Source organism: Peromyscus leucopus, chromosome X (genome assembly GCF_004664715.2).
Source record: "Peromyscus leucopus breed LL Stock chromosome X, UCI_PerLeu_2.1, whole genome shotgun sequence".
NCBI lineage: Eukaryota > Metazoa > Chordata > Mammalia > Rodentia > Cricetidae > Peromyscus > Peromyscus leucopus.
The window spans coordinates 45475834-45503003 of NC_051083.1; the positions used below are offsets into that span (position 1 = coordinate 45475834).

Sequence of the window (27170 nt, forward strand, 5' to 3'; positions counted from 1 at the left end):
ACTAGTGTTTAGCTTGGGAGGGCACAGACCACTGGGAGTGGTGCCTACATTAAGCAAGTGGTTCTGGGGTGCATAAGAAAGAAAACTGAATATATGCCTTTTTTCACAGCTTAGCAGTTGGTATTGGATAACCATTTGTTGTACTCTTCATTGGGTAGGACTATTTCTCATGCTCTCAGCATGTCCTAGTTGCCCATAGATCTATGTAGGGTTGTGGCCCTGTGAGCTCTCCCCGTTCAATGTTAGCATGTCTATTTTTGTTGTCCTAGTTCAGGTCATGTTTAGGCAGTCATGTTGTTGAGACATTATTTGTAGCTCTTGAAATTTCTAGGAGACACAGTCATAACAAACTCACTTTTTCTTTGGGCTCTTACATTCTGCACTCCCTCTTCCACAATGATCCCTGCACCTTAGGTGCAGTATTTCTATTGGCGATTTGTCACTTGAGACCGTGTTCCAGAATTCTGCATTGTAATTGATTACGGTTTTCTGTAATGGTCTCCAAATGCTAAAAAGGGAATTTTCCTTGAAAAGTAATACCCATGATTATCCATGGGAAAAAGGACATAAACTTATAATGTATTTAAGTATGATGCTGATTTAGTTGAAAGGAAGCTATAGGTTCAGCTCTACAATCCATAACTTCACTAGCCCTGGAGACCAGGTTAGGTTTCCAAAACCAGGCATGATTACCCTTTCATTCGGTGGTTCTTGCGTTCCACTAGAGAGCTGTTGGTTACCACCAAGGTATTCACGCCACTTTTGCACCCAAAGGTTGTCTTGCCATGCTGGTTGTTGTTGTGGTTCATAGGTATCATAGGTGAACAGGACTGTTGATGATTCCTTCATTTGGAAGTTTGCATGGCACCTTTTGATACCACAAACCTAGTTCTCTGGGAGGAAAGTATCAGGTTATTTCCAGATCAGGATTGTTGGGTCATATGTCTGAAGTGTGTGTGTGTGTGTGTGTATTTATAAACTGACATACTTTTATTAAAGATACTTAAAAATTATTCCTTTTAGATTTGAGTTGCTTTATACTTTTTCATAATCTCTACTATTATTTTTATCCCTTCTTTACTTCCTTCCTAACAAAGACACCCTCTTTTTTCCCATTTCACCTTTCGTCTCACTTACACATTATTATTCCCTGTTTATTGCCCCCCCCCCTGTGCCCTTAGACACTTTTAACTTGTCTGTTTTCTGTGATTACTTCAGGTTTTTATAATCACATCAATGATTCAGAGCTGGGGAGTGAGATGATAAAGAACATGTAACTTTTGCCATATTAGGGCTGGTTCATTTCACTCAATATGATCTTTTCTGTTTCTATTCATTTACCTGCAAATACCATGGTTTCAGTTTTCTATACCTCAGGATAATATTCTATACTATATATGTAATACATTTCCATTGTTCATTGTCAGCTGAAGGATATTTAGGTTGTTTCCATTTCCTAAGTATTGTAAATAGAGCAGCAATGAATATGAGTGTACAAATAACAATGGAGTATACATACATTACACAGACTGAGCAGGTTGTATTTATGTACACATACTCACACACACAAACACACACACACACACACACATGATTGTAATAGTAATTAATAAAAAAGGCCATGAATTTGAAAAAAAAGAGCAAGGATGTGTATATGAGAGGCTTTGAAGGGAGGAAAGGGCAACAAGAAATGGTGGAATTATAATCTCAAAGTTTTGGAAGAAATATTGATGAAGATTATGATGATGTAAAATAGATTTTTTTCTCACATAATATATCCCGATTGCAGTTTCCCTTCCCTCTACTCTTCCCAGTACTTCCTCACCTCTTCTTCCACCCAGATCCACTTTCTTACTCATTATACAACAGGCTTCAAAAAGATAATAATAAAATATAACAAAATAAAAGGTAATAATATAAAACAAAAAAATCACATCAGAGTTGAACAAGAAAAAAAAAAAAAACAGAAGTAAAAGAGTCCAAGAGAAAGCACAAGAATCAGAGACTCACTCATCTGCACGCTCAGGAATCCCATAAAAACACTAAACTGGAAGCCTAATATGTACACAGAGGACCCGGTGCAGACCTATGAAGGTCCTGTGAATGGTAACTCAGTTGCTGTCAGTTCATATGAGCTTTACTCATATGTTGACTTAGAGATTCTTTTTTTCTTGGTGCCCTCCATCCCCTTTGGCTTTATTATTTTTCTACCTTCTCTTCTGTAGGGTTACCTGAGCTGTGAGGGGAGAGATTTGATATGATAGAGACATCCCTTTTAGGACTGAGTGTTCCAAGGTCTCTCAATCTGCGTAATATCTGACAGTGGGTCTCTGTATTCGCTCCCATCTGCTGCAAGAGGAAGCTTCTCGGATGATATCTGAGCAAGGAACTGATTAGTCAACTACAAAAACAACTAAATCAGTTGTTTAATTTGATAAATTACTTTTAACCTTTTATGTGTGTGCCATTTCAGAATCATTTTCAGAGTTTTCATCTTTTTTTTTTTTTTTATCTATTCTTTTTGTTTTTTCGAGACAGGGTTTCTCTGTGTAGCTTTGCGCCTTTCCTGGAGCTCACTTGGTAGCCCAGGCTGGCCTCGAACTCACAGAGATCCACCTGGCTCTGCCTCCCGAGTACTGGGATTAAAGGCATGCGCCACCACCGCCCGGCCAGAGTTTTCATCTTTATTGAAATAAAACTTGACCATTGCTTTTATTACCTCCAGATTTAGAATTATCAGTTAATTTGTGTAACAAAAATACCATTCTCAAGTTAGATATTCATCTTTTAATATCTTAATTACTTATGGCTGCTTTAGAATCATCTTCTCTCTCAACTACTTTGTAAATTCCTAATGTGTGGCAATCAAACCTTTTATTTAATATTGAAGCACAACTACACTAAAATAATATTTTTCTTTTTATTCATTCTTCAAGAATTTAATACTTGTATGCTATACATTTTTATCATATTAACTTAAATTTACTCTTTATGCTCATATCATTTCTCCCAAACATCTGCCTCTCAACTTCACATCTTTTTCTAGCTCACTGAGACCAATTAGTGCTGTTCTTAATGTAGGTGGGCATACTGTCATCAATGGGAGTACAGGTAACCAAACAGGAGACACTAACTGAAGAATAATTCACTTTTCCTACCACAACAAACTTCAACTTCCAAAGCCCTTCAGCTAAGGGTGGGGTGTATCTGAAAGTATTTCTGTACCCATCCAGCTCCCACAACTTTGCGGTCCTGCAGCCACTCAGACCCAAATGAACACACAGAGCCTTATATTAATTATTAACTGTATGGCCTATTGGCTCAGGTTTCTTGTTAGATAGATCTTACATCTTAAATTAACTCATTTCTATAAATTTATACCTTGCCACATCGCCTGTGACTTACTGATATCTTTACATCTTACTTCTCATGGCAGAAGATGGCAGCATCTCGTCTGTTGTGTCTTTCTCCTTCCTCCTCTCTAGTTAGAATGCCCCGCCTAACTCTATTCTGCCTCACCATTGGCCAGACAGCTTTATTTATCAACCAATCAGAGCAACATATTTTCACAGCACACAAAAAGATATTCCCTCATAAGTTGGACTTTGTTAGCTCCTCCCCATCTATGCTGGGATTTTTGCTGATTGGATTTGTTTAGTCCTTTGTAGGCAATCACAATCTTCATGACTTCATAAGAGTAATGGTTTTGTTAGGGTCAGAAGACACTGTTTTGCCACATTCCTCCCTAATATCCAGGTCTTATAATCTTTTACCCTCTCTCATTAAATGTTCTCTGTGCTTTGTGGGAGGGATGTGCTGTAGTTTAGGATTGAGCACTACTTTTTAAAGAGGAAAGTGGATAAGGGATATATAGAGTAACATTTTTCACAGTATTTTCTACTGTTTCAGAGAAATACATGTATGGAATAAAGAATAAGGAGCCCCCAACTGGATCAGGTCCTCTGGATAAGTGAGACAGTTGATTAGCTTGAACTGTTAGGGAGGACCCAGGCAGTGGGACCAGGACCTATCCTTAGTGCATGAGCTGGCTGTTTGGAACCTGTGGCCTATGCAGGGACGCTTGGCTCAGCCTGGGAGGAGGGTACTGGACCAGCCTGAACTGAATCTACCAGGTTGAGCTGAATCCACAGAGGAGTCCTTGCCCTGGAGATGGGAATGAGGGGTGGGCTGGGGGTGAGGGCAGGGGAGTGGGAGGAGGGAAGACATGGGAATCCGTGGCTGATATGTAAAATTAAATCAAATTATAAAATAAAAAAAGAATATAATGGACAGTAAGAAAAAAACTATTGTTTAAGGTCATTAGTTTTTGTCATTAAGATTCAGATGTGCTAATAAATTACCATCAAAAGTACTGAAAATTTCAGAAAACTGTTTCATTTCTTCTATCTTACTATTTTTCTTATAACTGTTTGATCCATATTGAAAAGTTCCAAATTTGTAGCACTCTGCCTTATGCTATTTTTATTCTATTTCCAATAGTTGCATTTTCTTCCCCAACAGTCTCTTTCCTTTCTCTTCCTCCTTCTCCTCCTCCTCCTCCTACTCCTCCTCCTCCTCTTCCTTCTCCTCCTTCTCCTTCTCCCTCTCCTCCTCCTCTTCCTCCTCCCTTCTTCATTCTTTCTTCCATTTTCCTTCTTTTTGGTATGTGAATGAATATGTGAGTGTGTGTGAGTAAGTGTGTGTGTATGTGTGTCACATTGCACATGTGGAGGTCAGATGACAAACTTGCATATTAATGTTCCCATGCATTTTCTTTAATATTTGGTCTCTCATCATGTTCACTACTATGAGAGACAGTGAGTTTAGACAATTCTTTTTCCACCTCCCTTCTTCTACTATGGAAGTGTTAGTATAAATACCCTCTGGTGCTATGGAGTCTGACTTTTAGATGTGTTTGGGAATCCAAATTTAGGTGCTTGGGCTGAAAGCCTTTAGACAGTAAACAATATTTGCAGAATAATATTTATTTCTTTTTTAAGATGTATTTTCTTTTAACTTTCATGGTTTGTAATTCTCAATTCTAGATAATCATGCAATTCCATACAGACAGACGGGCATAGGACCCTTAATATATATGTATTCTCCTTACAACTTTCATTTTCTAGCTTAGGAAGATTCACAAATATAATTGGAAAATATTTCTACAGATTTTGAGGATGATTTAGATTTCTTTTAACACTAATACCTTCACTCATAGGAGACTAAGACAGTCTATTATTAATGTGCTCCTTGTTTCAGATTCATTTCCACTGAGGACAATTAACATTTTTCTTACCAGCTCAATACAGCTAGATGATCTCTGATTTCTACCAATATAGCTCATTTGCAATTTCTAAACAATGGCCTCTGCATCATTGCCTGCTTCTAGGATTCCTCAGGGTTTGAATTCCTGCTTTGACTTCCTTTGGTGATGGACTACAATGTGGAAGCATATGCCAAATAAACACTTTTCTCCAACTTGCTTTAGTCATAGTGTTTCATCACAGCAATAGAAACACAACCTAAGACAGTTTGGAAACTCCTTATTTTAAAATACAGTAGGACACATTAATTCCAGAACAATAACAACAGAAATGCAAAGTTAATCACGTTGTAATTTTTAAAATTATGAACATTGGTAAACTGTAATTCCTGATTAAATCATTGTATTCTTCCCCTACTTTTCTCTCAATTGCCATTTAGTTCTCTTTGGAAAATTCTAGCTGAATTGTGCTTGAAAAACAGATATTAAATATTTCAGACACAGCCGGGAGGTGGTGGCACATGCCTTTAATCCCAGCACTCGGGAGGCAGAGGCAGGCGGATCTCTTTGAGTTCTAGGCCAGCCTGGTCTCCAAAGCAAGTTCCAGGAAAAGCGCAAAGCTACACAGAGAAACCCTGTATCGAACAAAACAAACAACCAAAGAAGATATTTTAGACATGCCTACATATTTAGAAGCTGCATATCTAATTTTACGGGTCTTTCTTACTTTCTAAACACATACTGTGGAAAATGAGATATTTATGTGTAATGCAGCCCAAAGAGGGTTGAATGTACAGTAAAGTCCAAGATGAATTTCAGTTGTCAGCTTATACAAAGATGTCTTCTTACCAATTATTATCCACTATATATCGCAAGAAAAATTTTTTAAGAGAATATTCCTAGCAGTACTGTTTTCATCATTTTACAGAACTTAAAATTTCTGTGTTGTTCATTGTGAATAGCAAACAATAGAAAATGTGTTGCATTTGGAATAACTATAGTCCATCATATATTATTATTTTCATGGATTATTGAATTTGATATGTACTTTATAAGAAAAAAATATCCAAATACCTCAACGTGATTTTACCTCAAATTGTTATTGACCTAATATTTGTTACTGGCATCCTGAGCTAGAGCCATCCTATTTATCTTTGGTCTCTGCGGTAAGAAAGACTTCTTGCTTTGTTATGCTTAAAATTTCAATCTCACATTCATTTTAGTGCTCTTTCCTATTTTTAGCTCAAGATTTGTCTGAAAAGGAAGAGTAATGAATTTCTAATCTACATCTCTATTGCTGTCCTTTAAGCTATTGGGTTCACAATACTCTTAATTACTCTAGAAAAAAAAAGGAATGTAAGAAAATGGACAAATCTGATCAATTCATACTCTGTCATGTTTGTATATTTTGAATATGGAGACACAAAATTTAGCTTTCATTGGGGTATAAATGTGGACTCTTTATAAATCCTTCTGGTTTTGCTTTTCTTTGAGGAAATTGAACCTGTGGCCTTTAAGTGCTAGGCAAATACTCTTACACTGGCCCTCCCTACAGCCCATGTGTGTGTGTGTGTGTGTGTGTGTGTGTGTGTGTGTGTGTGTGTGAATAATGAATATAATTTGAACACACTGCATCAAAAGAATGAAGGGCAGAACTGAATAGGTAATTTATATTATTTAGCACAGGCAACTTAGAGTTGATTTTTTTTGGTATGGTTAAAAATGTCATATTCCCTAATCATAAACGATCTACTCATGCTTCAGTTACATTATTCCTACATAGACAGGAACAATATGTATAATTTAATACTTAAGAATATGATATTCATAATAAATGTGTTTTCTTAACTATAAATCTGTACTATATGACAAATATAGATTATAATTTTCCCATAACATACTACTTTAGTGATGAAAATGTTCATATTTCAAATTTGTTTTCAATGATGAGCTGATCTATCCTCTACTAAGGTATAAATATTGCATAAAAGATACACCATTTCTTTAAATGTAACATTTTATAAAATAATATTGTAAAATAATATAAGGAAGTATTCTTTTCCTTAATTTTCTCTGCTTTGGAATATACAGTCATATATCAAATTTGTTTTCATTCCAATTCTTAGTGATTTTACAATGTATTTGTTCTTCCAGAGCTTCTTATATAAAAAATATATTTTCTTTCAGAATTCTAAACAAAATCATTTTGATTATATTCACACCCCACTCCACTCTCTAACTTCTCTAATATCCACCTTACCTCCCTACTCACCGCCAACTTTCTACCTATTTTTTTTCCTGCCCATTTAGTGCAAAGGAATGTCTTAAGTGTTTTTCATACTGTTACACAAAAGGGAACTACGTGAGAATCTGAGCAAAAGTCAGTTCACAGTTATCTTTCTAGCAAAAACAAATCATTAAATTTTATTTTTGAAAGCATTTATTTTATATTGAAGAGAACATTAAAACAACAGTAAGTTTAAAAACTATTTTCTTTTGCACTTTCTTTCATTTGCACAAACTTGCAGTAATGTTTCTTCATTCTTACAGCCATTCCTAGGATTTTGTTTTCACATTCATATATTCCTTGTTGTGAGTCTTAATGTTTTTCTAACTCCCCTAATAGTTGTTATTTCTGTTAATCTCTATGATTCTTGTTATTTCTGAGTAGACTAGCCAAAGTTATGAAATTACATTTTAAAACAACAGCTGGGCATTGTTTTCAGAACAAAACAAATATCTAAGTATGATTTAGGAGTTTCTACTAATTCCACTTATTGTAATAGCAGGTCAAATGTTTCATAGAGTCCTGAAAAGTCACAGTCTGGCATCCTCTTGGGGTCAGCCTAATAAGATGTTTAGAAATAGAAACCAGCTTATGCAATGACTAGTTCAAAGCTTGGATTGACATCAAGCCTTTTACTGCCTGAGATAATCAAACAATCCATGTAATCACGCTCTTATTGGCTGTCTGTTAGACTAGGCTAAGAAACCACCCATATCAAATCTTTCGTCATCTTGTAGGTCATACTATGTCATACTGCACATTTAATCTCAAGAATGGAAAAATAAAGTTAGATTTAGAAGCATAAATTTGAGGCCAGGATATGATCTAAAATTCTGATACAATATATCCTCTTCAATTACATTAAAATTCTACAAATGTGTACTGAGGAGTATGCTGGTTTTACCTTCAGTCAGAGAAAGGGCCACATTTAAGCAGTGTCTGATCAGACAATTACTATATGCTATGATTGGAAGGCTTCTGCAGCCACCTGTCACAATGCTGATAATATATCATTAGTTAGAGACCCATTTGTCTGGAGGAACTCTGTGTATACTATAGACAGTTTCTACTACAATACAGAAGGTTCCGATTATAACTATGAGCACTGTTATTTGAATCATTATGGAAAGAAACTGGTTGATGTTTTGACTGATATACAGGGAACTGTTTTTATTAGAGTACAGTGCAAGGTCTCAGTAATAAATCTTGGAATATTTTAATAGAAATAGATTAATGGTTGTTTTATATAATGCTGCATACAATTCTTATACTTTAAAAACAAACATATTAAGGAAGAGTTATTCTGCAAACAGCAGCAGTTACTTTTTAGTTTCTATTTTCATTAGAATTCCATTCATTGGCTGATTGAACTTTTCTGTTTCCTTTATTAAATAAATAAACTTTTATATCATTCATTTAGTCATGCACAAAGGTGCTAGTGTTGCTCTGGGAACTGATGTGCAGCAAAGAACAATGTGGACAGAACCCCTACCTCATTTGCATTAAGGATCCAAAATAAATGTGCACACTTAATGAGAAACAACAATGTTGTATATTAATGCAAATTTTAAAATAATAGAGACTATGATATTATAAAGGATAATAGGTTTCAGATTTGATAGATTATATTAAATATTAATTTAAATAGACAATGTTAAGTAGATTAATTTAAATATTCCACAGCCCATACAAATACCAAAATGTCACATGATAGATATATGATGTTTTGTTATTAGAAAGGGAGGAGGCAAGAAATGGTAATGGTGTTTGAATATCATCATAGGATAAGATTTATTTTCATCAGAATGCAAATTTGAAACTCACCCTTTCTATAATGAAGTATGAATAATAAAAAGTGAATGAACAAATAATGATATTTTCAGAAATTCAGTGAGAACATTGGTGTGGTATACAACAGATCCTAGAATGCACTAAGTATAGGAAGATTATTCATGCAGGGTTCCAGGTCCTTTTTCCTTTTCCAGATATCTTTGTATGAATTTGTACTTGAGTAATAGTATGTTCTACAGTGGTTTTATCCAAGAATAATGACATCTCTAATGGATGTATATGTTTATTCAAATATGTATAACATAAACCCCTGGAACATGGTCAAATCTAAGTGCAATCTTTGGAAAGGAGTGTTACCAGTACTACATTATCCCAATCAGGTCTATGCTTTTATGTGTATGAATGACTTAAAAAATTTATAATTAAGGTTTTTGCCTTACTCATTACCTTTAGAAGGATTCTTTTAAAGGTCACTAAATCCTTCAAGGTAGACCTTGAAGTCTCTTCAGCATGCTATTAATATTTGAAAAGTGTCAAATTGGCCTAATCACATTTAATTACAGCTTTATTACGTTTACTTATTAGTTGTCCTACTTCAACAGTAACACAAATTCAATTGTACAGTTTCCATAATTCAAATGGGAAAGGAAAGTAGGGAGGGGAAGCACCCATACAGGGCAGGGGAAAAACTATATTCAAAATGAATCCTTAAACAGATGGTTATCTAAATTTCTCTTTTCGGAAAGGAGCCGATTCTGAACAGATTGTGTATGTGTCTCGCCAGTGCAAGTGGATTATCTGTCTTGAATTGGATTGTGATGACGGTGACCCTATTCTAAGTAAACCAAATCTCTTGAACTATATAATAAGATCAGAGGGAACATTCAGCCTGAGAACAGCAGATTGCAACAACCGAGATGATTTCCAGCTTCTTCCTTTGATGTGCATGATTCTGTGACTTTTTTTTCTGCAGACACCTCTGATCCTGTGTACTAAGTTGTTGTTTTTTTCTTTTCCTTTTCTTTTTATTTATATAAGCAGGGCTGAATGAGTGCCAGAAAGCTACGCAATCTGTCTTACAAAAAGGTGATTGTGGAAGAGTCTAGTTTCTTCGCTGACTGTATGACAAGAATTGCAGAATATCTCCTAAGAGGAAACATTTAAATAATTCACTCTTATTTATTCTTTTATTTAGGCTGTGAGAAAACAAAAGTTGCTTGAACAGAGTATCCAGTCTGCACAGGAGATTGAAAAATCCTTACACTTAATTCAGGAGTCCCTTGAATTAATTGACAAGCAGTTGGCAGCTTATATTGCTGACAAGGTGGATGCAGCTCAAATGCCACAGGAAGCCCAGGCAAGTATAACAAACTGGGAATGAGCATAGTTTTTATTTATTTTTTTATTTTTAGTGTTTCTACCCCCAAGGGGATGCTGTTGATATTCATATGTAAGCATTATTTAATTAATTGTGAAATGGTTTCCTTTCATTTACTCATTTGACTATTTGGAAGTAAGAGCTTGAAGAAGTCCAGGTTATAATGCTGAGATATATTTTCCAAAGTATACAGTGCACCAAATTCAAAAGACAATGAAAGGCAAGATATCTGATATCTATTGTTCACAAGTGTTTCAGAACTATACTCAAACTTGAGGGGAACCATAGCAATTTACATGGCACAAAAATAGTTTATTCTTCTCTTAAACATTCAATCCCAACCATTTGTTTCAAATGCCTATTTTGTATAATGGGAATTAAAGTTCTAAATTACGTTTCTGATTTTATATTAATATACTACAAGTAGCTAACAACATGGCAGAAATAAATACTCACCCTTTTACTATTAATCACACTGGATATACTTTTGTAGACACTCACATACACCCATGCTTTCAACCCAAATCATGAATTGTTTCTAAATACATTTTTCTGGAAAATGAGATTTAAAGTAGAAGTGAATCCTATATAAGTTGGAATTAAATAAGTAAATTCCATACCCTAATGTATTTTAATATGGTAAATATTTTAACTAGCAAATTTCTGTTTTTAAATAACATGTAAATGTATGTACAGTCACATGTGTATCATGATTTAACATTCTTAAACCTGACAGTAAATAGCTACTTTTCAAGTCATATATGTATATTATTAACTTAATAACCAAGTATAATTAATATCTCTGTGAAATGATGCATGAGGTATTAGAAAGAGGTAGATATTTCCATAGTTCCTCTTCCAACTTATTTATAGAGATTCTGGGAGCATTTCACTTTAAAAAGCAGATAGCTGTGTAAAATATAGGATTTGTATATAGTGGCTACAAATGCTATTATACTGCATTGAATCACAATATGTTACCCAGGTTATCAATACACAGACTATCATTTAGTAGTTTACCACACTGTTCACACTTAACAAATGAAGTCCCTGAGCACTGGGAGCAGATGATAAGAACTTTTTTTTTTATATTACAGCAAATTTCAGAGAAATGGGTTCCTTATTGAAAATATACTATTGCAATAGACAAATAACAAATTTAATCTGGAGGAGAATTCTGGTGATAAAATCAGGCTTGAGACAAGAACAATAAATACGATAATGGAAGTAGTGATAATAACAAATTTATTTTGATATTGGATCACTCCAGTATAAGCACTAAGAAAACTACCTTATGCAGATTTAGTCAAGTACTGTAGTATTAATTATTTGTGTGACTATCTAAAAATCAGGCATTTTTAACAGTGATGAGAAACTGATGATGAATTAAGAACTACATAAATATAAAGTAAATGCAAAGTTGTAGTTCTACTTTAAAAAAAAAGTGGTGGTATGCCTTTGGAGGGATATCTGAATGCAGAATGACTGAGGGTTTCTGAATAGAAGGAAATAATTTTAATGGTATGATTTTGAAATTTAAAAAAATACATCCTTTAAAATTTATAAAGACTCAGTTTGGAGACTTTTAGAGTGAAATCATAAGTTGCACATTCAAGGCAGTCTCTTAATGACTTAGGTAAAAATGGGAGTTTTAGAAAAAAATCTTACTTGTTTTGAAAGAATGTGGTATATGAACATAGTAAAGTGTTCTATAAACATGCATATAATATAATAGTTTCTTTGGCCTTCTAAAGTATAAAATCTCAGCCCTGAAAACAGACATACAAATATAATGTTATACAGATTGAAAAAATATATTTAGAAATATATATTTATATATAGTTATATCTTATATTTAGATATATTTGTGTGTTAAATGTTAATATATTAGATACAGTAGTTTAATATCACTTTCAAATAACATCTCAGTTAAATTAATATACACTAAATGAACTTTAAGAATGACTCTAGAGTCAAAACAAGTTCAAATGAAATCTCCATGTGTTTCTGATCCACTTTATTTTATTTGCCCTCCTTTCTCTCCTCCCAGTCCTTCCCCCAACACACCTCCCCCTAACCCCCTCAACCCCCTCAACCCATCCAGTCCTCCTCCCTTTCTATTCAGAAAAGAGCAGACCTCCCATGGCTATCAACAAAGTATGGCATATCAATTTGCAGTGAGACTAAGCACCTTCCCTTTTATTAAGGCTGGGCAAGACAAGCCAGTATGAGGAGTAGAGTCCCAAATGCCAGCAAAAGAGTCAGAGACAGCCCCTGTTCCCGTGTTAGGAGTCCTACAGGAAGACTAAGCTATATGCAGGGCATCTAGGTCAGTCCCATGCAGCCTCCCTGGTTGTTCCTTCAGTCTCTGTGAGCCCGAGAGCCAAGATTAGTTGATTCTGTGGATTTTCTTCTGATGTCCTTCATCCTCCTAGCTCCCATAATCCTTACTTCCTCTCTTCAGCAGGATTCCTTGAGCTTGGGATAATGTTTGCCTGTTTCCATCAGTTGCAGGGTGAAGCCTCTCTGATGACAGTTGAGTTAGGTAGCAATCTATGAGTGTAGCAGAATATAGTTAGGCATCATTACATTGACTTTTTTTTCTCTAACTGTATTTAGTTCTATCGTAGGTCTTTGGTCTATTCAGTCTCTGCGTTCTGATGCTCCAGGTAGTGTCAGGAGGTGGGCTCACTCTTGTGGCATGTATCTCAGGCTGGCCAGTCATTGGTTGGCCACACCTACAATCTCTGTGCTACCCTTACTCCAGCACATCCCATAGGCATGATAAACTAACAAATTCTAGTCAATTTTCCACGTGTTTCTGGTTCCACTTAACTTTTAAAAATATTTCTTGGCAGTGAGTCCTCTCTGATATATATATATATATATATATATATATATATATATATATATATATATATATATAGTGTGTGTGTGTGTGTGTGTGTGTGTGTGTGTGTGTGTGTAACACTGGAGAATACAAAACACCTGATAACTATTGAACATTATTTCATCCCAACATTTTCTTTGCCAATGACTATAAATAAATTGTTTTCTGTAACAAAGTTATGAAGTACTAAATTTACTTGAAGGGTTTCATTTCCTAAAGTTCCAGCCCAGCCTGTTGAAGACAGAGTTGAAGAGGGCAGACGCAGCCTGTGAAATAAGAATTTAAGCAATGTTTCAGTCACAGGAGCCATATAGAATGCCAGAAAACTACATTTTCTGAAATTTGTGTTTGTGGTGGGAATGGGTTTGAATGATTTATATTGGCAGAACAAGACTGAAATATGACTTCTTAAATGTAGTTCATAGTTTGATAGCAATTTAAAAATGAGTAGGCTTTGTGTTCCCTGTCAGAAATTGCATTCTTGCTACAATTCATCAATAAAAAACAGAAAAATAAAACAACTAGTGCATGGGTAGTATTTCTGTGGTTGCTATTCATTTCCATAAGTGCTTATATTTTTCTGAGAGATGCTGATCCTGGAGATTTGTGAGCGTCTGTCTCCACCGTGTGGTATACTACTAGTTTTGCTACTAAATAGGATTTCTAAATACATTCTAACTTTTCTCCAATTTAAATTGAGATCCTCAAGTATAAAACCATTGTAACTGTATGGGAATAAATGTCATGTGATAAACTTCTGACATTTCTGTCTTATTGCACAAAAAAAAAATATATATATACAGATGAAGATACTTACTTTTTCCATATTTACATTCAGAAAGTGGCCCATGTAATCATTACTTACACTTATCAATTATCTAGCATGATTACAAAACAGTAACTTTTGCATCTACCCTTTAGTAAATGTATATATTCTCTAACATTTAGTGATATGCATTTACAGAACCAAAACTTAATCATTTTTATCATAAAACTACATGCTTTAAAGAGCAAGGCTGTATTATGTATTTTATTTCAAATACAAAGATTAAATAAGTCACAATTTTAAATGTTTCAACTGCCTAGTGCCATATAAATATATACATATATACATATATATTTACATCAAATAAATTAAAACATACAACCTCATTTAAATATACACATGTATCTTCTAGGTAGTAAAACCATAGACTTATGGACCATGAAAAATACTATGATTTAAAAATGCAAAACCCCTTAAATATTTCTTTGAAGCAATTATACAAATAAATTCATCCAACTAAGCCAGGCAGTGGTGGTGCATGCCTTTAATCCCAGAACTGGGGAGGCAGAGGCAGAGGCAGAAAGATCTCTCTTGAGTTCTAGGACAGCCTGGTCTACATAGTGAGTTACAGGACAGCCAGGGCTGTTACAAAGAAAAACCTTGTCTCAAAAAAAAAAAAATCACCAAATTGTATTAAATGGCAAAAATCACAGAACACAAATGTAATAATTCATTTCTTAACTTTACATACCAATGTATGGAAGCACTGGAATTTATATTTATAAATCAGACAAGGTAATAAAGAGAATCCAAATACACAAACTGCACCCCAGAACTATTAAGATGGGGTACACTCAGTCAGCAGAAAGTTTAGAAACTCTTTCAGTTACTCTGCTATAACTGAAGTGGAGAAGAAAATTGTTTCAGTTTTGATATTTTGTTTTTTTGTATTTCACTTCTCTCCAATCTTATGAAGATTTTACAAATGGCTGTCTACTGGGTTCAGTTGAAGAAAGTCAAAGGGATCATTCACTTATTGCTGGTCATTCTCCTATTTTGATTGTTCCATCACTCTTACAGGAAATAAGTGAAAAACATAAAAATAGATGAGAACCACTACACATAGTTTACACATGTAGAATGTACATTGTGAATGCACATTTGAAAATGAATATATATACATATATATGTATATATATATAATTACTATTTCTAATTCCATATATGTGAATATGCCAACAAATGAGAAGAATCATTAAATCAATTCACAGGACACAGGTAACTAAATTTGAATAATTATATGTTTATAATGCTTTATGTTATGAACATATGTTAAGATCCTGCATTCTCTCAAGTAATTTTAGATTTTGAAATTATAAAATGTATGAACAGCCTATCAGGGGCAAGTATTAACTTGCTGATGCCATTTTGTACTGATAATGTACATTTTATAATTGGAAACAGGAACCATTTTCTGAGATTATAGCCAGTTTCAGAATGTTTTAAATCAATAATTATAATATATTTCCATTCTCATACAATGTATCTCTTATGTAACAGATTTATGGGTATAAATAGCAGGAGCAAAAAAGGACTATTTTAGAAAGAAATAAATTTTAAAGAAAAAACACCTAAAATCACAAAATAATAAAATGTTTCATTCACCAATATAGGATTTTTTAGTGTTCCAAAGTTCATAATAGATCTGATTTATTTTCCCTGTTTCTTTTCATTTTTCATTTGTTATTGACAGTGTGGTTTAAATTTATAATCATTAAATGGAAGAACAAATACACAAACAAACAACCAAAAACTTCTAGTTTTAAAACCAAAAGAAACTTTCCCTTTAAGCTGCATATCAAAAGAATGCATAATTGAGGTCTTGCCTGTGTTTGTTGATGATGATAAGCCTTAAACTTACATTGAATCTACTTGTTCGCATTTAAGTTTAAACATTTTAAATTATCAAAGTAAATGAGTAAAAAATAAAGTCACAATTATAGGTTTTGTTCTATCAGATTGGGTTTATGATTTCCTTTGACAATGAAACAGACATAAGATGGAAATAGTCACTTTTTGATTGTAAATGACTTAGAACATTTTATTTTGGCAGGCTAAAGGGTCATCTTTTCAGAATACATATTAAATAAATTAATGGTGGGAATATAACTCAGTTGATTAAGTATTTGAGAATCCTGGGTTTAAGTGTACTGCAAAATACAGTAACACACACGCACAAACACACACACACACACACACACACACACACACACACACACAGGATGGGGTGGCAGGGAGAGAAGCAGGGACTAAGACAAAAGAAATACAGAGAAGACAAAAGAAATACAGAGATTTGTACTTTTCTCACCCCCAAGGGTAACACTACTCAGTCTACCTGAGTGTTAATACATACGATTGATTACTTGTCAATTTAAAATGACTGTTATTACAATTTATTGTTTTGACTTGTATTTATCTACAGAAGATACAAAAGATTAAATCAGATTATCTGTCATTTATTGTAGTTAGACTGCATACACAATCATGTCTTCTCAGAAAGTATGATAATGAGGTATGCAGCTTCTATTATAAGCTTAAAAAGGTTTTAACACTTCAATTATTGTATCTTAATGTGAATAAAACTTTCAATATCAAATAATGGTTGCAGTGAAGGCCACAACAGTATTCTGAGTATTTTGAGGCAGGTTAGATTTCATCTGTATTGAAATATGTCTTTTATGGGGGATTTTTTCCCAAAAATAGCTCCCACAGTCATTATTAATTTAAAATAGGTACCAAGACAATAGTGAGCACATAACAATTTCTTTTTCTTCTCTTTTTTTGTGATTTAATTGCCTGAATCTTCAGCTACTTTGAATTTGCCTCTTTATGTCATTATTCCCTTCTGTAATGTTCAAGATATGAGGGCAATCTGGTAGATATTTTATAAGCATTTGGAAAAGTCACTGAAATGCACAAGAATTTACTTAATAATTCCTTCCAAGAAAAATGTGATAGTAGTTGCAACATATTAAAAAGCAGACAAACTTGCCATGTTGACAGTCAGAAAACAACAAGAGAAAGGTAAACATCAGAGTTATAAGGGCAGAGAGCAACCAGTTGGGGAGGTTTTCAGTAGCAGAGTGAAGGGAATGAAAGAGAATGGGATAAAAACAATTAAAATTCGTTTTACAAGTGTACAAAACTGTCAAACAATACAAAAGGAAAGGACATCTCTAAATAGAAAGATTACTAATATGATTGAGATCCATTTTTTAAACAATGGAGCGAAATAATATATTTAAGAAAATTTTAACAGGTTATTTTCATTTCTGAGGCTAAGTATGAAAATGAAATGTGACTACAAATGGAGAGAAGAAATCTAAATCTATAGGGAATAATGCTTTCTCAATTGTCGGGACAATTTGTGAGTATTGTTTTTACAAAACCAAAATAAAGTCTTCTTTTTCTGTCCATTGAATTTTTACAAAATATATTATGAAATTTTATAATTTTTTTATTCATGACTGTAATTAAATCTTTATATATTCCCTCATGGTTGAAAAGTAAAAATCATTCAGGATCCTTTGGAACATTTTCTTTCTTTAATTGTGCATTCTTTTTTTTTTTTTTTTTTTTTTTTTTGGTTTTTCGAGACAGGGTTTCTCTGTGTAGCTTTGCACCTTTCCTGGAGCTCAATTGGTAGCTCAGGCTGGCCTCGAACTCACAGAGATCCGCCTGGCTCTGCCTCCCGAGTGCTGGGATTAAAGGCGTGTGCCACCACTGCCCGGTTAATTGTGCATTCTTAAGGATACAATTTTAAAATTACTGTCTACTTCATAAAACTATAAATTCAACAGTGTTATACTTCTAAATTAATAATTAGTTGCCTCTGCTTGATAGCTTTTAATTCATTTCTTTTTAAATATCTTGAGATAGTTTGCTTGTTAACAGTAATAAATTCTTAAATCATTATTTGATATTTCTTTGATTGATTTCATGCTTCAGGTAGCTACAGTTATGTTTGCCATTTTATGTCAATTTGGTACATGAGAATTATCTGATGAGGTAAAGTATAAAAAGATGTGCTTAGAGCACTTTCTTATACTATATTGGAAATATCACTTATGTTTGACTGAATTATTTTGTTTTATAATTTCACCTATTACCATCTTTAATGAAAAATTGGTATTTTCATTTCAGTTCTTTCATTTAATATGTAAATAAATATTTTTATTTATGGGTATGGTTACTGTATTTTTAAACACCTTTTATTTTAGAACTTGATGCTTGGAGACTAAATATCTCCTGCCCTTTCCTCTGTCCCCTCCAACATGTTCCATATACCCCTTCCTAAATTCTCAATCTCTCCTTTAATTATTATTGTTACATTTACACGCACAGACACATAAACATATACACACACAATATGAACACATACTGAGCTCCTATGTTCATGTGTCTGTGGATAACCACTTGTGATCAGACAACCTGTTTGAGAGCACGTCCCTGCAGGAAATTATTATTACTTTTCAGCAGCTACTGACCACCTACATCTCTTCATCTATTGGTGGCACCATGTGGAATTTTCCTTGTCCACCTTGGTGTGTTAGCTGCTATTATTATTATTATTATTATTATTATTATTATTATTATTATTATGCATGTCCTGTTCAGGCAACTGATTGTTGAGAGTTCATGAATATACTTTTCCTTTGTCATGTTTTTAGTAACAATAGATGACCACATGGCCCCTGACTTTTAAATTCTTTTTACCCTCTATTCTGTGATTTTCCTTTAGTCATAGCCATAGAGTTTGCTTGTAGATTATGTTAGGTTTGGGCACCCCATAGACACTTACTTGCATTTTGACCAGTTATGGATCTCTGTGATAGTCTTCATCTGTTACAAAACAAAGCTTATGTGATGGCTACACATATCTGTGGGTATAAGGTCAAGCATTACAAATATAGTTAGAACTTAAGTTGGTTTAGCAAAATGGCAATAATTATGTTTACCTCTTTTGGTCTTTAATCTATCTAGCTATAGGCAGCTGACTAGATTTACAGTACTCAGTTTGAATAGCGTCCTTTTGAGTGAGTTTTAAGTCCAAGAAGCAAGATGTTGGTTATCCCGAAGATAAATATGTCACATTGCAGCACTGTGGATAACTGGATGGTCCAGTCATTGTTGTGATTCACAGACTTATAGCTGGATAGTACTACTACCTTTACCTTGGCAAAATGCATAAGTCCTTCCAATTATGTGAGAGCGAGTCCTCAGGGAAGAGACTTCTATGTCAGTTCCAACTAAATTCCTCCATGTCCTATATCTGATTTGATATCTTCAGCAATATGACCTTATTTCAAATTCTGGGAGGCAACCAAGAACATTTACAATACCCTATAATGCTATGCGGATCTCTTGAACTACATTAGCCAACAATATTAGAGATGTATTTCATGCCTGATACCAGAATTTTGTTAGATGGTCTATGGTTCACAAAGGGGAGCATTATCACTCTGAGTAGTGTAACTTTATTTAACCTGTACATCTATGCATGCATACACACATGTGCATGAGCGTGTATACACACACACACACACACACACACACACACACACACACACACACACACACATATATATATATATATATCTTACATTTTGTAATGGTGTGGAATATTAGCTACTTTTCTGTTGTCATGATAAAGTACCATAATCAAGTCAACTTATAAGAGCGTTTATACTGGCTTTTGGTACCATACTGTTGGTTAGAGTCCAAGATGGTGGGTAAAACATGGCAGCAGACATGTTTGCAAGGACAGAGAACTTAGAGTTCATAGCTTAAACCAAATACACAAAGTAAATAGAAAAAGAACTGCTTTTTTAATCAGAATGACCACTCTAAGTGACATACTTCCTCCAGCAAGGATATACCACCTAAACCTTCCAAACAGTGCCACAAAATGGGGCTCAAATATTTAAATGTCCAAGACTATGGCACACACTTCTCACTCAAGCAACCCCCATATAGTGATGGCATTTGTTTTTATGTGATTTGCATTTTCTAAAAATGCTAGTGCATTTGAAATTTCCATGAGATTTCAGATGTGGTTTATATTTAGTAGATAAAGTTGTTGACTTCTTTACTGTTCTGTTGGATTTTTAAAAAAATTGTATGCAGCCAGGATGATAATTTTACAAGGATTTTTGTTTTCTTTTCTCGAAAATATAATGTATAATAAGGTAGAAAGTTGTACAACATATAGATTTTTTTGAAGAATTTATAAATTTTTGCAAAGTATGAAAAATTTTCTGATTGACATTTCCTCTTCCATCCCTAATGTTTTTTCTCTGTGTCCTGACCATAATCTCAAAAGACTGTACACTGTTTATCTTATTTTTGATATTGTTAATAGTAAATGCATATACTACTCAAAGTCCTATATGAATGTATTTTTCAAGAAATTCAGTTATGTTTCAGAATAACATTTCTTACAATGATAAATGTTTTAAAATGACATGGTCTAGGAAGAGTATTTTGATGAAGCAGAATGTAAAAGGTAAGTATAAATAGGTACAAGTTATAACTTGAATTAAAATATGTTCAATTAATTTATAAACATACTAAATAAATAGATCACATGTCCTATAACATTACTGAGCTAGAATAAACTGAAAATGTTTAATCATTTAATTTATAATTCAAAAAATGGATTCAATTGTTTCTAGATAATTATAGTTTGAGATTTTCTACAGTACAAGTGTAACTCTATATTTGTTCTACCTAAGTTTGTTTTATATGTACAATCTACTGAACAAATGAGGAAGATTTAATCTCTAATCACTTTGGAACAGTTCCACAGAAGTGATAACTTGGCTGTTATATATATATGGGAATACATCACAGGTGACAAAGGCAAAAGTAAAATTTTTTTTTAAAGAAACTAAAATTGATGGTATTTGTGACAGCCATTTATGGTCATCTCTAGTGGTTTTGTGGACTAACAATATTCAGCTGGTGGTTCTGTCTTGGAATCTCTTAGATTATTGTAGGTTTGGGGCTGATAATTTAGTGACCTGAATGCTCAATTGGGCTCACTCACATGAAGTTGTCCACAGACAGCTTGTCTGGGATTATTTCTTGAAAACACATTTTGTGGTGCCTCTGTATGGTTTAAGGTTCATTGAGCATGCGATGATTTTAAGAGGGAACATTCTAAGAATAAACATCCCCCAAAGGTAGAAGTAGAAAGTAAGAAGCTCTTTATGAACATTTACTACAACAAGCAGATTACTCTTTGAGTGTTATTTCTTTTACTAAAGACAGTCAAATTACCAGACCAAAATTCAAAAAAGAAATAAGCCAGCCGGGCGGTGGTGGCACATGCCTTTAATCCCAGCACTTGGGAGGCAGAGGCAGGCAGATCTCTGTGAGTTTGAGGCCAGCCTGGTCTACAAAGTGAGTTCTAGGAAAGGCGCAAAACTACACAGAGAAACCCTGTCTCAAAAAACAAAAAAAGAAAAAAAGAAAGAAAGAAAGAAAGAAAGAAAGAAAGAAAGAAAGAAAGAAAGAAAGAAAGAAAGAAAGAAAGAAAGAAAGAAGCCCAAAAACTTGTCGGAAAATGTTGAAAATATTGCGTGCTTATTTAAAGTTCAAAAATCAATAGCTGTAGGAATTGATTATTTCAGAGAGAAAGTGTTTGTTTCTGAAACGTCTTCCACATGTTCCTGTGTTTGAATTCTTTTCTTTATACCTGGTGGGAGGTTGTGGCAACATGTGTTACCTGGCTGGCACAAATAGGACACTAAGTATAACCCTCTGGAGGTTTGGAAGTCCTTTGTGTGAGTCTAAAATCTCTAAAATCCCTGGGTCTGTACTATGTGATCAAGCAAATGCTACCCCAAGCTTTCACGTTGTCAATGAAGTTATCTTAGCTGCCTTGAATTCGCCACAGTAATGGACTTTTTTCTAAACCTATGAGACAAAATAAGGCACCACTGCCTCACATTGTTTCTACTAGACATTAGTTATAGCAATGAAAAACTAACACTCACTGTATGCTTCATTTAGATCAGTTTTCATGAAATTTAACTGAAATTTTCCAAAGAATGAGTAATGTAAGATGAATTGCTAAACATTCTTATTAATAAAAAACCCATAACCAGATATTGAGGTAAAAACTGAGAGATCAGGGAAACAGAAAGAAACCAGCCATGTTCTTACTGCTAGGAATCCTCAGCCAAAAAAAGGCTACTTCCTGTATACTCACACCGATATGCCTTTCTGTCCCCGCCTTCTTAATTCCTCTCTCTGCCCAGCTACATCACTTCCTGTCTATCTGTCCAAAACTCCAGACCTCTAATCCTAGCACTCAGGAGGCAGAGCCAGGCAGATCTCTGTGAGTTCAAGGCCACCTTGGTCTACAGAGCAAGATCCAAGACAGGCACCAAAACTACAGAGAAACCCTGTCTCAAAACAGAAAAAAAAAAAAAAAGACATGTGCCAATGTGCCACCACTACTGCTTCTGTTCCCAGTGTGGCCTTGAACTCACAGAGATCTGATGAATCTCTGTATCCCAAATGCTAGGATTAAGGCATGTGCAATCACTGCCTGCCCTCTATGTTTAATATAATGGCTGGCTTTGTCCTCGGATCCCCAGGCAAGCTTTATTTGTTAGAAGACAAATAAAATATCACTACACAGACAGAAACATAATCAGCAAGAAACAATGTATAGGAATTTCACTGTATTTTTCTCACCTCCCTCACAACTAGATTACTTATATGTTTTGACATTTTTATATTTGCTTAAATTAGAGTATACCTTCAAAAATAAGATATAATCAACTCTACATATGACATATAAACATACATTCTATATTGAAAATTTTATCTAAAGGATTTTTTAGAATAATCTCAATTTTGAAGAAAATAATTTCTTTTTTGGTCATTTAGGGAAGTTTAAAGATATTCTTGTTAATTTTGAGGAGTGTGTTACTGCTGATACTTCACGAGTATTTCAAAACTACATGTTTATGGAAAGGGAGCTGTGTTTTGCAATAATTTGAAGTGTATGCTGGTTAATAGTGTTGTCTTTCCAACAGAAAATCCAATCGGATTTGACAAGTCATGAAATCAGTTTAGAGGAAATGAAGAAACATAACCAGGGGAAGGATGCTGCCCAAAGAGTTCTTTCACAAATTGATGTTGCACAGGTATATTTTATTGTATAAGCTAGGGAGTTTGGCTTATATCTTAGACAACTTTGCTATCAGAAATTTGAAAACAATACTATGACATCTATGAATATAATGTTTAAAAATAACACATAGTGTATAAATATAAGTTAACATATGACTATTTATTATCAAATTTATAAAGAATACTAAATTCTCCAGGTACATATTCTTTGTGTTTAAAAAAATGACAAATTTCCACTTATTTACTTTTAATTTCTATTCAGGTAAAACTTCAGAAAAAGGAAAATTAACAAAAATATGACTGGTTGATTAATTAATTAGTATTTACTTACATTGCTGTTACAGAAAAAATTACAGGATGTCTCCATGAAATTTCGATTATTCCAAAAACCAGCCAATTTTGACCAGCGTCTAGAGGAAAGTAAGATGATTTTAGATGAAGTAAAGATGCATTTACCTGCACTGGAAACAAAGAGTGTTGAACAGGAAGTAGTCCAGTCACAACTAAGTCACTGTGTGGTATGTATTCCTACTGGCAAATATCTAGCCACATTTTCACTTGCCTATATAGTTGAACTTGATAATCTTTTATAAAAGAATGTATTTATCGCAAGTGTAATAATTCTAGCAACTAGTTTTAAAATTTCAAAATGGCAATGTATTAAGATATAGGAAGTTTTATAGAAATAATAGTCATTTCATCTCATTTTAGAAGTGTGTTTTTCAGTCAATAATTTTGTTAATGTCTGCACAGGATAAAGAAGAGTCTTATTTATATAATTTTTCTTCAGACATATTATTAAACAGAAATCAAGAAAGGAAATATATTTACCTAGAAACAGCAACTGCAACACTAATTGTAATAGTTACAACCACTCTAGAAATAATGCTTTTCAGTAAGTTTAAATTATGTACAGTAGTCATCTTTATTCTCAAGGTTACAGATTACCTGAGAGAAATTAAAGACAAACAGCTGTGAAGGACACAGCAGATTTCTTCTAGGTACTCCAAATCCTAATGTATTTCATTAAATAGTAGTGCTGAATATGCACTGAAATGTCACCAGACCACAAAACAATAAAAAAGGAAAAATACAACTGACCTACAGCATAAATTCATATCCTTTGTAAGATCTCATATTATCATATGTCATCAGTGTTTAAAGTCTGTCAGTCAGATAACCCCTTTGATAACATAAAATCTTCATAAAATGTATCTACTTGATACTATGAATAACAATATGGTCTTTACAAATGCATCAGATGTATCTGTATAAATGTGTAACGTCCTGTTTTGCAAGTATTATCAAATAAATGTGTGCCTTTGTGATTAAAATGAAATGATTTTATTTAATAATATCATCAATCATTTGGGTGTATTTTAATGAAATAATTCTACTAAGTAGTTTCACCATCCAAAATAGTATTTGGTATAATGTTATGCACTGATTTTCTGATAATAGATGTATAAGAGTAAGCATATATACGTGGGTTCCTATCTTAAATTTTTCAAAAATTAATAAAAATTAAAATGTCCCAAATATACTGTCCACATTACTTATATTTGCAATGAGAAAGATGTTCCCTCTCTTCTAACAGGATCTTGCCTCATAAGATTTATTTCCCAATTAATAAGCTCAAAATGACCACATCTGTGTCTGTAGAAAGAAAACAGTACACAGATTAGCTTGCTCTGATTTAAATGTTAGGTGCAATGTTAATACTTTTTCTGTGAAGAAATCTTTATTTCATAGATTTTACATTCTCTTTTTTTAATATCCTTCATGATGATATGTACTATAACCATATCCTTGTCATCAAGAATGTATTTTGTTGTTGATGATGATGATGTTATTTTATGAGGCCTCACTATACAGACAAGTGGGCCTTGAGCTCATAAATCCTCCTGTCCCCACTTCCCAGATGTTGAAATTAAATGCATGTCATACCACTCTTCCACTCTTTGATAAGACTTTTTTTTTTCTAAAATAAATGTATTCTTCACATGAAACACAAAGACAGGGAACATTTTTCTTATTTGGCTGTAAATATTTTATTGCTAATTTAAAAAATTGAGTTCATCTTTAAATGCATTGTAAGTCAAATCTCTTAAAAATGATAAATCAAAAAGTTGTTTGTTTAAGTTCAGACAGGGAATCATTTAGAAGTATCAGTAATTTCAAATTGTTATAACTATGTCCTAGCATAAAAATAATGATTTCGATGTGAACAGAAATGTAGGTTTTTCCTATGCATTGTGAGGTAAAATTTAAGTAAAAAATTGAGAAACTTCAAAATGAATTCACAATTATTGATAAATAAATATCAACATCAGTCATGAAAGATGGATTAATATCACAGCAGATTATGTATGTGGCCATAATTAATCAGATAAATCGCTCACCCTTTAATATTTGTTTTTACACATTGACTTATAACTAAAAAGAGAAAAGAAGAAAGAATTGTTTTAATCCCAAGGGCAACCCACATACTATTGAGATTGTTCAAAGTTAGAATAAAAATTATTGTTTGGATTAAACATGGAACAAGTTAATGCAGAAATATACTAGTCATTATATGTGTGCACATATATGCACATGAAAATATGTACCTATATATATTTATGCATATATGCATACAAATTCATATATTTCTCATAAAGTAAGTAAACGAAATTATTACACCAAAGTGGCATTGACAGTATATTGATAATTATAGCTGCCTTTGAGAATTGTAATACTTGCTTCATAAGGTATTGTTATGCTAAGCCTCCCATGTAAAGGAATATGTATGTGCTCAAAGTTGTGAGACACATGAAGAAATATTTTTTCTATTGCTTTATATTCATGTCAGCACCCATGTAATATATTTGTATTTTTCAATTAAAATATTTATGGTTAATTCATTTCTTTCCATGTCAAATTATATACATGGAAACATTGATCTAGATATTCAGATGTTTTATCCTACTTAAATGTAAGCACCATGAGAACAACAGTGTAAATTTTTACTTTTCCATTATTGATATGACAAAAATGCAAATACTTTCTAGTGGATTATAGGCACTCAATATACCAGAAAAGTGAATAAATTCATTCTTACAAACTTATGGCTAGAACTGGATAAAAGGGGCAGTTAAAATAAAAATCCTACAACATTTTGAAATAATATATATGAATTTTGATTGAAAAACTAAATATAAATGGTCTATTTAATTTATAAGACTAACTGCAAATTATGCACATATATTTACATAATCTCAAATATTTAAGTTAACTCAACAGAAAATACAAAATGCTATAACAGCATCCACAAAATGCACTTCAATTAAAATGAAATATAGTCTGTTTATTTGTGTTAATAATATGCACCATACTTTGTATAGTATTTATGTTTGGTTTTTATTTTAACATAGAATTTGTATAAAAGCCTGAGTGAAGTGAAGTCTGAAGTGGAAATGGTGATTAAAACTGGACGTCAAATTGTACAGAAAAAGCAGACAGAAAACCCCAAGGAACTTGACGAAAGAGTAACAGCTTTGAAATTGCATTATAATGAACTGGGTGCAAAGGTGAGTACCTACTTATACC

General features: G+C 33.3%; 1 protein-coding gene across 8 annotated transcripts in view; it reads left to right on the forward strand.

Annotated features, from left to right (window-relative positions):
* Nucleotides 1-27170, forward strand: part of Dmd (dystrophin) — a 2209767-nt gene that overhangs the window by 943111 nt on the left and 1239486 nt on the right. For all 8 annotated transcript variants that reach the window (XM_028881805.2, XM_037198928.1, XM_037198927.1 and 5 more), the window contains exons 30-33: nt 10537-10698; nt 23486-23596; nt 23927-24100; nt 26996-27151. In XM_028881805.2, the coding sequence (XP_028737638.1) occupies nt 10537-10698; nt 23486-23596; nt 23927-24100; nt 26996-27151 (603 nt within the window). The remainder of the gene's footprint in view (nt 1-10536; nt 10699-23485; nt 23597-23926; nt 24101-26995; nt 27152-27170) is intronic.